At 31.2% G+C, this 12,143-nt stretch overlaps 1 protein-coding gene across 1 annotated transcript; it reads left to right on the top strand.

Moving 5' to 3' along the window:
• The first annotated feature begins 4,044 nt into the window (after positions 1–4,044).
• On the top strand, positions 4,045–11,382 carry LOC134716694 (protein SERAC1-like). The gene is made up of 5 exons (XM_063579699.1): positions 4,045–4,217; positions 7,464–7,536; positions 8,634–8,816; positions 10,151–10,297; positions 11,007–11,382. Exons 1-5 carry the CDS (start codon positions 4,068–4,070, stop codon positions 11,183–11,185), a joined length of 732 nt encoding a protein of 243 aa, XP_063435769.1. The 5' UTR covers positions 4,045–4,067; the 3' UTR covers positions 11,186–11,382.
• The last annotated feature ends 761 nt before the right edge of the window (positions 11,383–12,143 follow it).

The raw sequence follows: 12,143 nt of genomic DNA, 5'->3' as shown, positions 1-12,143 counted from the left end.
TAAGAACAACTAAACATTAAAAGCAGATGCACAAAAATGTCGCCCAGACAAGATAGTTGGTTATGCGAAAGGTTCTCCAGTTTGAATTAGGTCCTCTTCCAATGTCTCCTGCAAACTTTGATGGTAAGCATGTAATGAAAAATTAAAATCTGTCCTGAGTGGTCTTTTAGAAAAGGTTCATTTCTTCGGAAAGCATTTGGATATTTGATGACATGGCAGGTATTCAAACCATTACTAGGATACCAAGCGTTTTTTTTTTCGATTTGGCAATATTTATTTTAAAAACCATCCTTTTAGTTCCGAAAAGTGGTCCCGCATTGATTTTTTCACTGATAAGAATCCCACAATATTCACAAAGAAATTAGAACGGCAGGTCTTTGGAAGGGCAAATCATTACGATAAGTTTTAAACCATCACAATCTTGTTCTTTGGGAATGGAAGAAATGTTTGTTAGTTGGGGAAAACAAAGTTGCTTGTGTTGAATTCTTTGGTTTTGAAAAGAGTAAATAATCCTAAAGATTTACACTCGAATGTATTGATTTATTTGTATCACATGGAAGTATGTGCCACAAAATATATGTTGAAAATGAAATAGCGTAGAATGGTTTTAGCTTATAATCAAACAGGAAAAAGCCGATTGAAAAATGTTTCTTCATGCAAAAACATGCAGCTGACAAAGGTTACGACTCCATTGTTGAAAAACATTCTGACACTGATGTGGAAGTATTGGCTCACTATTTTAACAGTTGCATATCAATTCTAACATTGTAAGTCTGACAGATAAATCTTACAAATGCAAACTATTAAATGTGCAATCGATGAGAGAGGTTTTCGTGTTCTATATATGATATGGCTACGAAATTAAAAATATTAATTAACAAAGATCAGAACTTTTTTAAATGCAAAAGATGCAATGTTAAAGCACATTAAACAACTTTCAGACGAAGATTTGGAAATCTGCTCTTAAACACAACACTGGTTTGTTGCCAAACAACTATGGTTGTATTGTTTAGAGTGCTTTGATTAGTATCAATTTGCTAAACCAACCACCAGCGTTAGATGCTTTGATAATTCTGATGTGCTGTTCATGTAATTAGATATAGGAAGATGTGGTGTGAGTGCCAATGAGACAACTCTTCATCCAAATAACAATTTAAAAAGTAAACCATTATAGGTTAAAGTACGGCCTTCAACACGGAGCCTTGGCTCACACCGAACAACAAGCTATAAAGGGCCCCAAAATTACTAGTGTAAAACCATTCAAACGGGAGAACCAACGGTCTAATCTATATAAACAAAACGAGAAACGAGAAACACGTATATATTACATAAACAAACGACAACTACTGTACATCAGATTCCTGACTTAGGACTGCAAACTTTTGTAAAAGCTGGTTGTGCCAAAAAAGATGTGCATGTGTTCAACAAGGTTTATCTTGAACAGATAGGTGTATGTTAATGCTCGAAAGCTTGTAGATATAAGCATATTCAAATCGTTGATGTTGCTAACGATGACTACGAAGATGATGATAATGATTATTCGGTATATGCAGGTGACAAAACTGATGGATTGACCTTCTACGTGACCTTAAAATGTGGCGATTCGGTTGTTAATTGAAAAAAATAGAAATCTAGAAATCCTGACAGTTTTGTGTGTTTTAATATGCGAGTTATTTCATGAATGTGGTGTACAAATTTTTGACATAATCGTGCATTTCTAGTTGCATATGACCGGTTTGCTTATGTTTGTGTTTGTCGTTGATTCTATTTTTTTTGTTTCTTACCTTTAATTTTTTTCAACAGCCTTTACTTTATGCTCTATGTTTCAATGTGCAAAAATATACCATTTTATCAAGAAAATTAGTACGTATGCTTCTTTTCATTCAAAATCATGACTTTTGGAAATTACCCTCCCCCTTTTTTTCTTGGTCCTCTACAATTTAGAAATCAATTAAAAATTAGCCTGAGTTTTAATAAGATATAATGTGTTTCGTTTAATAAAAAGTATAGTACTGAATACTTGGTTATTTTTACATTTTTCTGTAAATATGTGCAAAACAAAATTTTTGATATACCTTTAAATAAGTCCCCTTTTAACCCCTTTTGGACACTTTTTCAAAAGTCTTACACCTCTTAAAATATTCTCCAGATATTATTCTTTAAATTTATACCAAAAAATTGCGATACCCTGGGGTGTAACACAGAACTGAATTTTTGCCCTACCAGCTGATGGACTATATGAATTGACAATGGACAAATTACTATACAAATCCTTGGACAAATTCAATACAAGTTATATATTGAAAGCGAGACAACTCCAAAATATTTTCAAAAGTCATACACACCTAGGTGCGATAGATAATTTGACCTTGGAATGTGATCTTTTGTTCTAACAACCAATCAAATTGCAGTTGCAGTAACTGTCTAGACAAACAAAATTATGTCGTTTTGAAAGTGTTATTGCGTAAAACATTATACAGGGCCATAACTAGCCTCTTTTAATAGTGAGACAGAAAAAAAATTGACGAGCCCAGAAGCTCTGAGAAAAAAATAACGCAAAGTCGTGCATTTTGAGAGTTTCCGGGACTCTTTTTTACATTGAAACGCAATTAATTTTTAGCTATTTTTTTCGACAATATTCTGGTCTCAAAGCAAAAACATAGATTCATGGTAATTTATTTTAAGACTTTTAGATTTTATGGACATTTATAGACCGACATGAAGGACAAAGAAAAAATCGTAATTCTCATAATCATTAAAACCGGATCTGTCTGTTCCGACTACCATGGAATTGTCCAAACCGATACAGGTGAAATACGTAGAATAATATTGCTGTGTCTATTGTGGACACAGCAATAAAATCAGATTTAAGATCCTCGTGAGCCCGTAGTAAAGTAAAAAAAACTGTAAAAAGCCTTATTTAATAATGTTTGCTCGATTAACCTTGAAGTGAAGACTAATAACAATTTGCGTGTATAGTGAACCCCCTAAATAAAATAATACTGACTCAATACTGTGTTCTAATAATGTTCTAGACCACTTCCCCTTTCGGTGATCTACAGAAATGATTTTTTACTATATAGTATGTTAATAAAGGAAACAAACACAAAAAAATATATACTAAGGATCTGAATATCGAAATTGTCCTTCATATTTAGAAAAATTGGCATGACAAAAACATTTTCAGCAGCACATTGACATTAATATGTAACAAGGGAGACAATCCTGTACTGAATGTTAGAAATAAAAGAATGTATTCATACAATTTTAATTCTCCTTTGTAAATTGGTCAAAATTAAAAACACTTCTGATCTTTATAAATGGCTTAATAATTAAGAGGCCAGTTATTAACAATTCTTGGTTTGTTTGCAATTTTTTTATGCAATACAATATTTAATAAAGCTAACAAGATATTACAAATATCTCTACCAAAATAAAAATCCCAGCTATACACTTAATATATAAAATATGCTGTAAATAATGTACTATGCAGATTGTGTCGTACTAAGAAATTTCTTTGTGCACCTTGATACATATTTTAAGTATTGGACTTATATATATATATGACTATAGAACTCCATCTTTGTGCCAAAGACATATCTTAGTACATGTAGTACTAATACAGCGACTTATAATTAAAATACTTATACATGTATAGTTAGTTCTTCAAGATGTGATATAATAGAAAATGGTGATTTCAAATATAACATTATAGAATTAATAATACTGAAATACATGTCAATTTTATTAAAATTAGCAGAAACATATATACTGTGTATATATGTCTCTGAAATTAGAAAATTACTTTAAATTCAGGAATTATTGTGAGGTTTTTATTAATGCAAATAATGCATCTGTCTATGTACCACAATGATAAGAACTTGTATTTTAGTATCTGATATATATATTTCTGTGGGCAATTTTCCTAAAATCACAATTATTAATCTCACATTTTTGCCCTTTCTTTAAAAATGGCAATAATAAATGCCACAATAATTTCTGAATTTACAGTGTTAAATAGAAAAACATATTACATATAGTTTCTTTTTTTTTTTTTCAGGGAATCTATGAATGCAAATATTGTGTCTGTACATGGCTTGCTAGGAGGACCATTTAAAACCTGGAGACAACAAGATCGTAAAGGACCAGGGGCAGATAAATTTTCAGATGGTACAGAGAGTGTTAAAAAAGGAACCTATACATTCTGCTGGCCCAAGGTATTAAACTTACATAATTAGATACTTTTACTATTTAGAATATTGGAAAGAGATAGGTGAAACAAAATATTGTATTTATTCCACATTGTTTTGTTCATAGATTAAATGATAAAGTTAAAAAAAAAATAGAAAAAAAGGGATTGCTGATTGAATTGGCACTGTGTTGGTTGACAAGGAAAAAACTGCTTGTTGTCTAATTTTGTATGTGCACTAAAATAATATTGTTTGTGAACTGACATATTTTCTTACCTATATCATAATTTTTATATTTCACACTTTTTCCTAACCACACCACTCCAAGTATATGTAAAGAAACTGCAATACAAGAAGAGAATAATGCATTTGTTATTTGGCATGTATCTTCATTTTATGCGTGTCAGATTTATTCATACTAAACATCCTTTCCATATTCAAAAAAATATTATGTGTAAGTGTATAATTGACTACTTTCATGATTAGTTGGCAAAAGACTGTGGTAATATTCGTATCCTATCTGTGGAATATGATACAGATCTCAGTACCTGGAATGCTAACTGCCCCATTTGAAACAGAGACGGTATGGTCTGCTCAGATTTTTGTCTGTTTTTTTTAAAAATAAAAATAAAAGCTCTTGCCGCAATATAGCCTATTAGTGCTGATGCAGCATAAAGCAATCACCAAGTAATCAATCAATTTGCTCAGATTAGGTTCTCTAAATAATTGATTTTTATTCTCACAAATTAATTTATAATTTAAAAAAAAAAATTAACACTAACAACCATTATTAAAAAGTTCATGCAACACATTGATTTTCTCTTTCATATATTTCGTGGAGGAGGGTTGACAGCTTTGAAGGTTGAGAAAATATAAAAAAGAAGATGTGGTATGATTGCCAATGAGACAACTCTCCACAAAAGACCAAATGACACAGAAATTAACAACTTCAGGTCACTGTATGACCTTCAACAATGAGCAAAGCCCATACCACATAGTCAGCTTTAAAAGGCCCTGAAATGACAATGTGAAACAATTCAAACGAGAAAACTAACGTCATTATTTATGTACAAAAAATGAATGAAAAACAAATATGTAACAATAACCAAACAACAATCACTGAATTATAGGCTTCCCACTTGGGACAGGCACATACATACAGAATGTGGCAGGGTTAAACATGTTAGCAGGATCTCAACCCTCCCCTAACCAGCTGGGACAGTTATGTAACAGTACAACATAAGAACAAACTACAAAAAGTATAATACAAAACCAGGATCCAATACCAAGAGTACTTTCTAATGTTTTTCCCAGTTGTACGTTAAATCTACAACTATCTTCAAATTTTATTTGGTAGATAGGACTAGGTACCAACACCAATAATAGACAAGCCAAAAATGCAACAAATAGATCCAAAGCTGATACAATTTTGAATGAAAACGAAAATTAATGATTTTTAAGACTTTCTAAACATGATTTTTCATGTTGAGTGAATTAATTTTGTTATTCATTGTCTCTTAAAAAAAAGAGAAAAATAACCTTCAACAGAAAAATTTAAGTTTTTGATTTTAGTATATTTCATCTCAAACTATATCATAATTCCATTGGAAACTAAAACCTGACAGATCACTGGGGTTCCATCGGGGGGTTCCGATCACAGATTCCGGTTACTGTTTTTCTTCAGATTCACATATTCTGCTAACACTCTATACGTAAGCAATTCTCATTTTTTTTATAATATGCATGTGCCACTAGATTCAATTTCCTGTTTTCTCATACCAATTATTTGACTTTCATATGTCATTACAATCCTGCGTCAAGCTTAGACCCCAATGAGACCCAGTTCACCCTTGGGGCACCAACAGCAGAAATTCTAGACCTTTGTGAGACCAAATTGTATATTGTTCTTTTAGGAGGTCTCTTACTGTGAGAGCATCAAGCATATTGCAGAAGTTAAAGAAGGCAGACCTATTAGGGCGTTTTTCAATAAAAACGTATTTTCTTGTCCCAGCCACTTAAAAAAAATGTGTTAGATCTTTGAATGTATTTTTTTGTGCAGTCAGTACACTAAATTAGATTTAACATTTTTAAGGCAAAGAAACAGTTTAATTTTAGAGGGATTGATAAGATATTGACTCCTGAATGGTCCAAAACAACCAAAATGGCATGTCCCTAGACCGCTTGTTCAACATTCACACTCTAAAATATCGTATAAAAATTAAGACATAAATGTTTGTTTTACTTTACATAAGTTCTTTAATAATTCAAAAGTATGTTCAGAGCCAAGATATATTAATAAACAGCTTTCAATATAGGTTTTTTAATTTCAGAAGGTGTGTCCCTAACAAAATGTCCACTACGAAACGAAGTCATTAAAACTTGCAAATAAACAGTTTTATAAAATCAATGTAATTTTTATTTGCAAGAGATGTGACATTAGGGTCTTACAAAAGAAGTGATGCTTTTATAACGGCAATTAAATTGTTGGTAAGAAAAATTGAGCACATCAAATGGACCAGAGTGATACCGTATTTTTGATTATGTCCACTACGAAACGGGTCAAATCTCCTTCAGTATCTGGTTTTTAAATTATGAAAAAAATAACAGTGTACAGCTTGATAAATACTTTGATGAATACAATCAGTCTTGTTACTATTGCAATATAGGGATTGTGGGGAAAAAATAAAACATGCTAATACGTCCCCTACGAAACGGTCCCCTACGAAACAAGTATGGGAGAAAAACGTTTCGTAGTGGACACTACCACTACCATGCAGTCTTTTTTTAATCTTTTTTCAATTATATTCGTGCAAAACAAATAACAAGGGTTAGTTTTATGTAATTTTTATTATGTTTTTATAAACATATAATAGGGTTGATGTCAACTACGAAACTTTTTGTCCACTACGAAACAGTTTTCACGGTCCACTACAAAACGCATCAAAATGTCCACTAAAACATGAGTTGAACCGTGTGAAGTACTGTCTAATCTTTATCGATAAAAATGGTTTTCCAATTCAGAAAAAAATGATATGTGTCTAGTATTTAAAGTAAACAAACTAGAATGTCTATCGGAAACATTTAAAATTGCAAAAGGTATGTGTGTTTAGAAGAAGTTTCGTAGGGGACTTTTGTCCCAGTACGAAACAGTACACAAATTATGAAAATAATATCCTTTTAAAGAATATTTAAGATTGCACTTTTTGTTTACAAACAGGTCTTTTATAGCGGTATTCAAAATAACTCTTGAAATTAAATTTTAGACAAGTTGATTTTCCATTTTATTTTAGGTCTGAAAAGTACGCTTTTATTGAAAAACGCCCATGGGATGGACATTCCATGGGAGGTAAGCACTGGAGATGCTACTGATGTATCTAGAATTTTCTTTGTAAATAGCAAATAATTTTATCAAGTCATTCATAACTTTATAAATGCATAAGAGGTCATCAGTTATTGCCACTAATTTCCAAAGCAGTGGGAGGGTTATATCAACAAAATATTTAATGTACACTTTTATGTTTTCTAGAATAGATATATATTTTTTTCAAAGTGAAGTTTTATTCTATTGAAATGGGTTGATTCTTACTTTGTGGGGAAAAAGGAGGTTAAAAAAAGTGTATGTATATTTATTGTGTGCATACTTAAGAAAAACAGTTGAATATTATGGATGACCTTAAAGGCAATATACATTTGCAGCTATATTAAACCCCAAATAAACTCATACTACAACAACCTGTTGATAAATAAGTTAACATCAATTGATGATAAAAGTAAATTAAATTTTTATAAAGCACTTGAGCCAAATTTATTTATCAAACCTTACCTCTCTAACCCAAACTTCGAATTTAGAAAATTAATTACAAAACTTAGAATCAGTGCCCATTCATTATTAATTGAAAAAGGGAGGCATTTTAAAATTCCTCGCGAAGAGAGACTTTGCAAAAAATGCAAAGTACTAGATAATGAGAAACATTTCTTAATAAATTGTTCTCCTAATTCAAATATTAGATTAACATATTTTGATTGCATTAATAGAGAAAGTAATTTATTTGCTAATCTCACTGACAATGACAAAGTTATATATATACTTAACCCATCAACACCAACACAAGTGAATAAACTAGGATCCTTTATAAAAAAGTCAATGGAACTGAGGACAGGGGACCCTTTTAGATATTTACCTGAATTTGTTTATATATATTGAGTTAGTTTACTTAGTTATTGTCTTTATTTGTTTTTGTTGTTGTTATATGTCACAAACTGTAAAGTTTATATGACAATAAAACTTTGAATTGATTTTTTTTTTTTTTTTTACAAAAATGAAAGAAACTGCTTATGCATCATAACCTATGAATTTGAACCAATAATTCCATGGAATGTTTAATATAAAAAAGAAAGAAAGAAAGAAATATTATAAACTATATATTTAGTTTTCTTTTTCAGGCTTACTTATCAAACAGATTCTGTCCATTGCTGATGATACTCCAGGCCTTGACAATATATTGAATATTACAGTGGGTGTGTTGTTTTACAGTACTCCCCATAGGGGCTCCAGCCTGGCTCACCTGTCTAATCAGGCCAGTCTTATTGTAGCACCTACTGTGGAAGTCAAAGAAATGGGTAGAGGTAATGAAATAGTGCTTAGATTATATCATTTTATTGAAGCAGCTCCTTTTAAAGCTTAGATTTTTACTGTACAATGTTATATGTATACTTTTACTGTTTTGTGTGTAAAATAATATTTTTTGCTGTTCACCGTTGTTTGAATAAAAAATATACTCACATTTGTTTTAACCCTATTTTTTCTTCCTTTGGATAAAACTTTGTTCAAGTAGGCTTGTGACCCAAAGTCAGAAGTGGAATGGTAGGAATACATTTTTTGAAAGCATATACATGTGGTCCAAGTAAAGGCCTAAATAGATCAGCCCAAACTATATAACATTAACTTTTAAAGGAGTTGCAACCTATACTTTATTTATTTACACAATAACATACTTTTGTGACTGATGTTTGTATCATTCATGTAAATAAATACAAATATTAAAGTGCTGGATTTGATTTGACATTTGATACATGTTTGATTCCTTTGATTTCAAAAAACCAATAAACACAATTTTTTACATTTTGAATATCAACCTTAAATGGTAAATGTCAAAACCTGTATCATATAAAAAGAAGAGGTGGTATGATTGCCAATGAGACAACTATCCACAAAAGACCAAAATGACACAAACATTAACAATTATAGGTCACTGTACGGCCTTCAACAATGAGCAAAGCCCATACTGCATATAGTCAGCTATAAAAGGCCCTGATAAGACAATGTAAAACAATTCAAACGAGAAAACTAACGGCCTTATTTATGTAAAAAAATGAACGAAAACAAATATGTAACACATAAACAAACGACAACCACTGAATTACAGGCTACTGACTTGGGACATGCACATACATAAATAATGTTAGCGGGATCCCAACCCTCCCCTAACCTGGGACAGTGGTATAACAGTACAACATAAGAACGAACTATAATCATGGTCTTTCTTACTGTCTGGATATTCTTCAGGTAAAATTCACTATTGTTTTGGTTGTGATTGTAATATGAAGTCACAATAAGAAAAAAATCATAAAATGTGCTGGAAAACTGTATAAATGATTAAACCCATAAAATACAAAAGTTTGTATAAAGAAAAAACTAATATTTATTTAATTTTTTATCTAGATATAGGAAGATGTGGTGTGAGTGCCAATGAGACAACTCTCCATCCAAATAACAATTTAAAAAGTAAACCATTATAGGTTAAAGTACGGCCTTCAACACGGAGCCTTGGCTCACACCGAACAACAAGCTATAAAGGGCCCCAAACACATTATGTACAAAGGAAAGCAATACAAGATATTAAAATGTACTTGAAATTTTTATAAGACCTGTACATAATTTGACCCTTGCATTTATACAGATTCACCAATGTTAAGAAGATTGCATAAGGATTTCCAACAGCTTGTTATGGAACATGGAATTCCCTGCCTAAGTTTTGGAGAATTAGAGAAAACCCAAATAAGGACACCGAAACTGAAAATGCTCATAGTACCACCAGAATCAAGTGGTAAGAAGATCATTTATATATACACCAGTCATAGACCACACATAATATGGTATCCTTGTTTGTCTATTTGGAATGTCCGAAATACTATGGATTTTCTACCATAGAAATAGAATACTTTTGCTATATTTAGCAAAACCTTGAATTATATAATGATCTGTCCTCAATGACTCTTTCAAATTGTATTTTATTTTGCCTTCTGCCTTTTTTGATTCAAGCATCACCAATGAGTCTTTTGTTGAGGAAATTTGTGTCTGGCATAGAAAATTATAAGCCTGGTATCTTTGATCATTTTACATATTTTTTTAGATAAGTAAAAAAGATTAGCAACTTTTTGATTTTGAACATTTTCCAATATCTCATCTATGAGTTGAATAACTAACAAATTTAAATTTTACGCAACTTTTAACTAGTTGGGCATGTCTACTCAATTTGAGTGTGATAAATTATCTTTAAACTCTATATTATTGGAAAGGTTTATCTTTAATTAGGTATCACATACTATTTTCATTTGTATTAAAGTTAGTTGTTTTGATCACAAAAACAGACAGTTATCGAAATTAACCTTAAAGATGTTTTCATCCTAGGAGTATTTTAATGTCTAAATATTGTCAAAATTAATTGTTATCAGTGGCAATCTTTGTTTTATATGACAATCGAGGAAAACTTCTGTTCTATTATCTATTAGATTATTCTCTGAATTTTTTTGTAGATCCTGGTATTGGAGAATTCCATGCTATGAAAACAAGTCATCTGAACATATGTAAACCTTGGGATAAAGATTCAGAACTTTACACAGAAACACTTAAATTTATACGACGATGTCTACTTCAGGGCAGGATAGAAAACATTCTTAAAGCTGGAATGACATTCAAAGACCCTGATAAATAACAGTGTAGACAGACAACACCATAGATAACAGTGTAGACAGACAAAAACAATCGTTGTGCAATTCATTCATCATATCTTATTCCTGATTCATTAGTTCATACCTAATCCTTGGTTTTAACATACTAAAGGTGTTTAATTATCTAGTTGGAGATGTTAGAAAGATTTGTTGTTTTATTTAATAAAGGGCATTGACTTGAGGCAATATGCTTTATTCATGATGTTTTCCTAAGATGTTTTATTTATTGCAGTTTGGTTATCACCAAGACCAACTTTTATTTCTCTAATTTTTGTGCTATTTTCACATTTCTTGATCGGTGTGAGAAACATATTTCTCCCCACTAGTGAAATATCTGTTCTGGGCAAATGATAAGTCGAAATTTGATTATGACGTCAAAATGTTTTGTTTTCTTCTGAATTCTCCTATTGTGACGTCATGAAAAAAGACGACCATGCCTGATGATGTCACATATATATATAAAGAAAACAGGTTTCTGAAAATCTTTAAAAAAGAATAAAATAATCATCAGATAATAAGAGCGCTCTAAATAATAAAATTTAACTGTCTCGGGTGGAGAAATATCCTAATACAGTAACACTTGTTGCAGTGTAGGAATCTATATATCCCGAAATCAAATATCCAAGAATATGCAAGTTTTCAGCAATTCCAGGAAGAGTTATACTCACAAAAACATGAATCCACAGTATATTTGAGTACACAATGGCCATGTATGAAAGTTGTTATAAAGCTTCCAGTAAAAAGCCTATACCATGTGATGCATATTTCACACATCACAATCATGTCATACCTTGTGATTGGTTTTCACATCCATGACTATTCAACTTCCTGTTTATGGAATACCTAAAGATGGATATCATTAGTGTGTAATAGCTCACAGTTGATTCAAATTGATCTCATTGCTTTTTATGCAGCATACTATATAGGTCCACCATATATAAT

Source organism: Mytilus trossulus, chromosome 4 (assembly GCF_036588685.1).
Source record: "Mytilus trossulus isolate FHL-02 chromosome 4, PNRI_Mtr1.1.1.hap1, whole genome shotgun sequence".
In the NCBI taxonomy this organism is placed as follows: domain Eukaryota; kingdom Metazoa; phylum Mollusca; class Bivalvia; order Mytilida; family Mytilidae; genus Mytilus; species Mytilus trossulus.
The sequence above is the reverse complement of the archived record's forward strand: the minus strand, read 5'-3'. Positions and strand labels throughout refer to the sequence as shown.

What these genes read in the sequence shown, in the direction of transcription:
- LOC134716694 (XM_063579699.1), top strand. Translation starts at nt 4,068, where the DNA reads ATGAATGCAAATATTGTGTCTGTACATGGCTTGCTAGGAGGACCATTT. An exon ending in GGATGGACATTCCATGGGAG is followed by an intron (nt 7,537 to 8,633) that starts GTAAGCACTGGA and finishes TTTCTTTTTCAG; the next exon opens with GCTTACTTATCAAACAGATT. An exon ending in AGTACCACCAGAATCAAGTG is followed by an intron (nt 10,298 to 11,006) that starts GTAAGAAGATCA and finishes ATTTTTTTGTAG; the next exon opens with ATCCTGGTATTGGAGAATTC.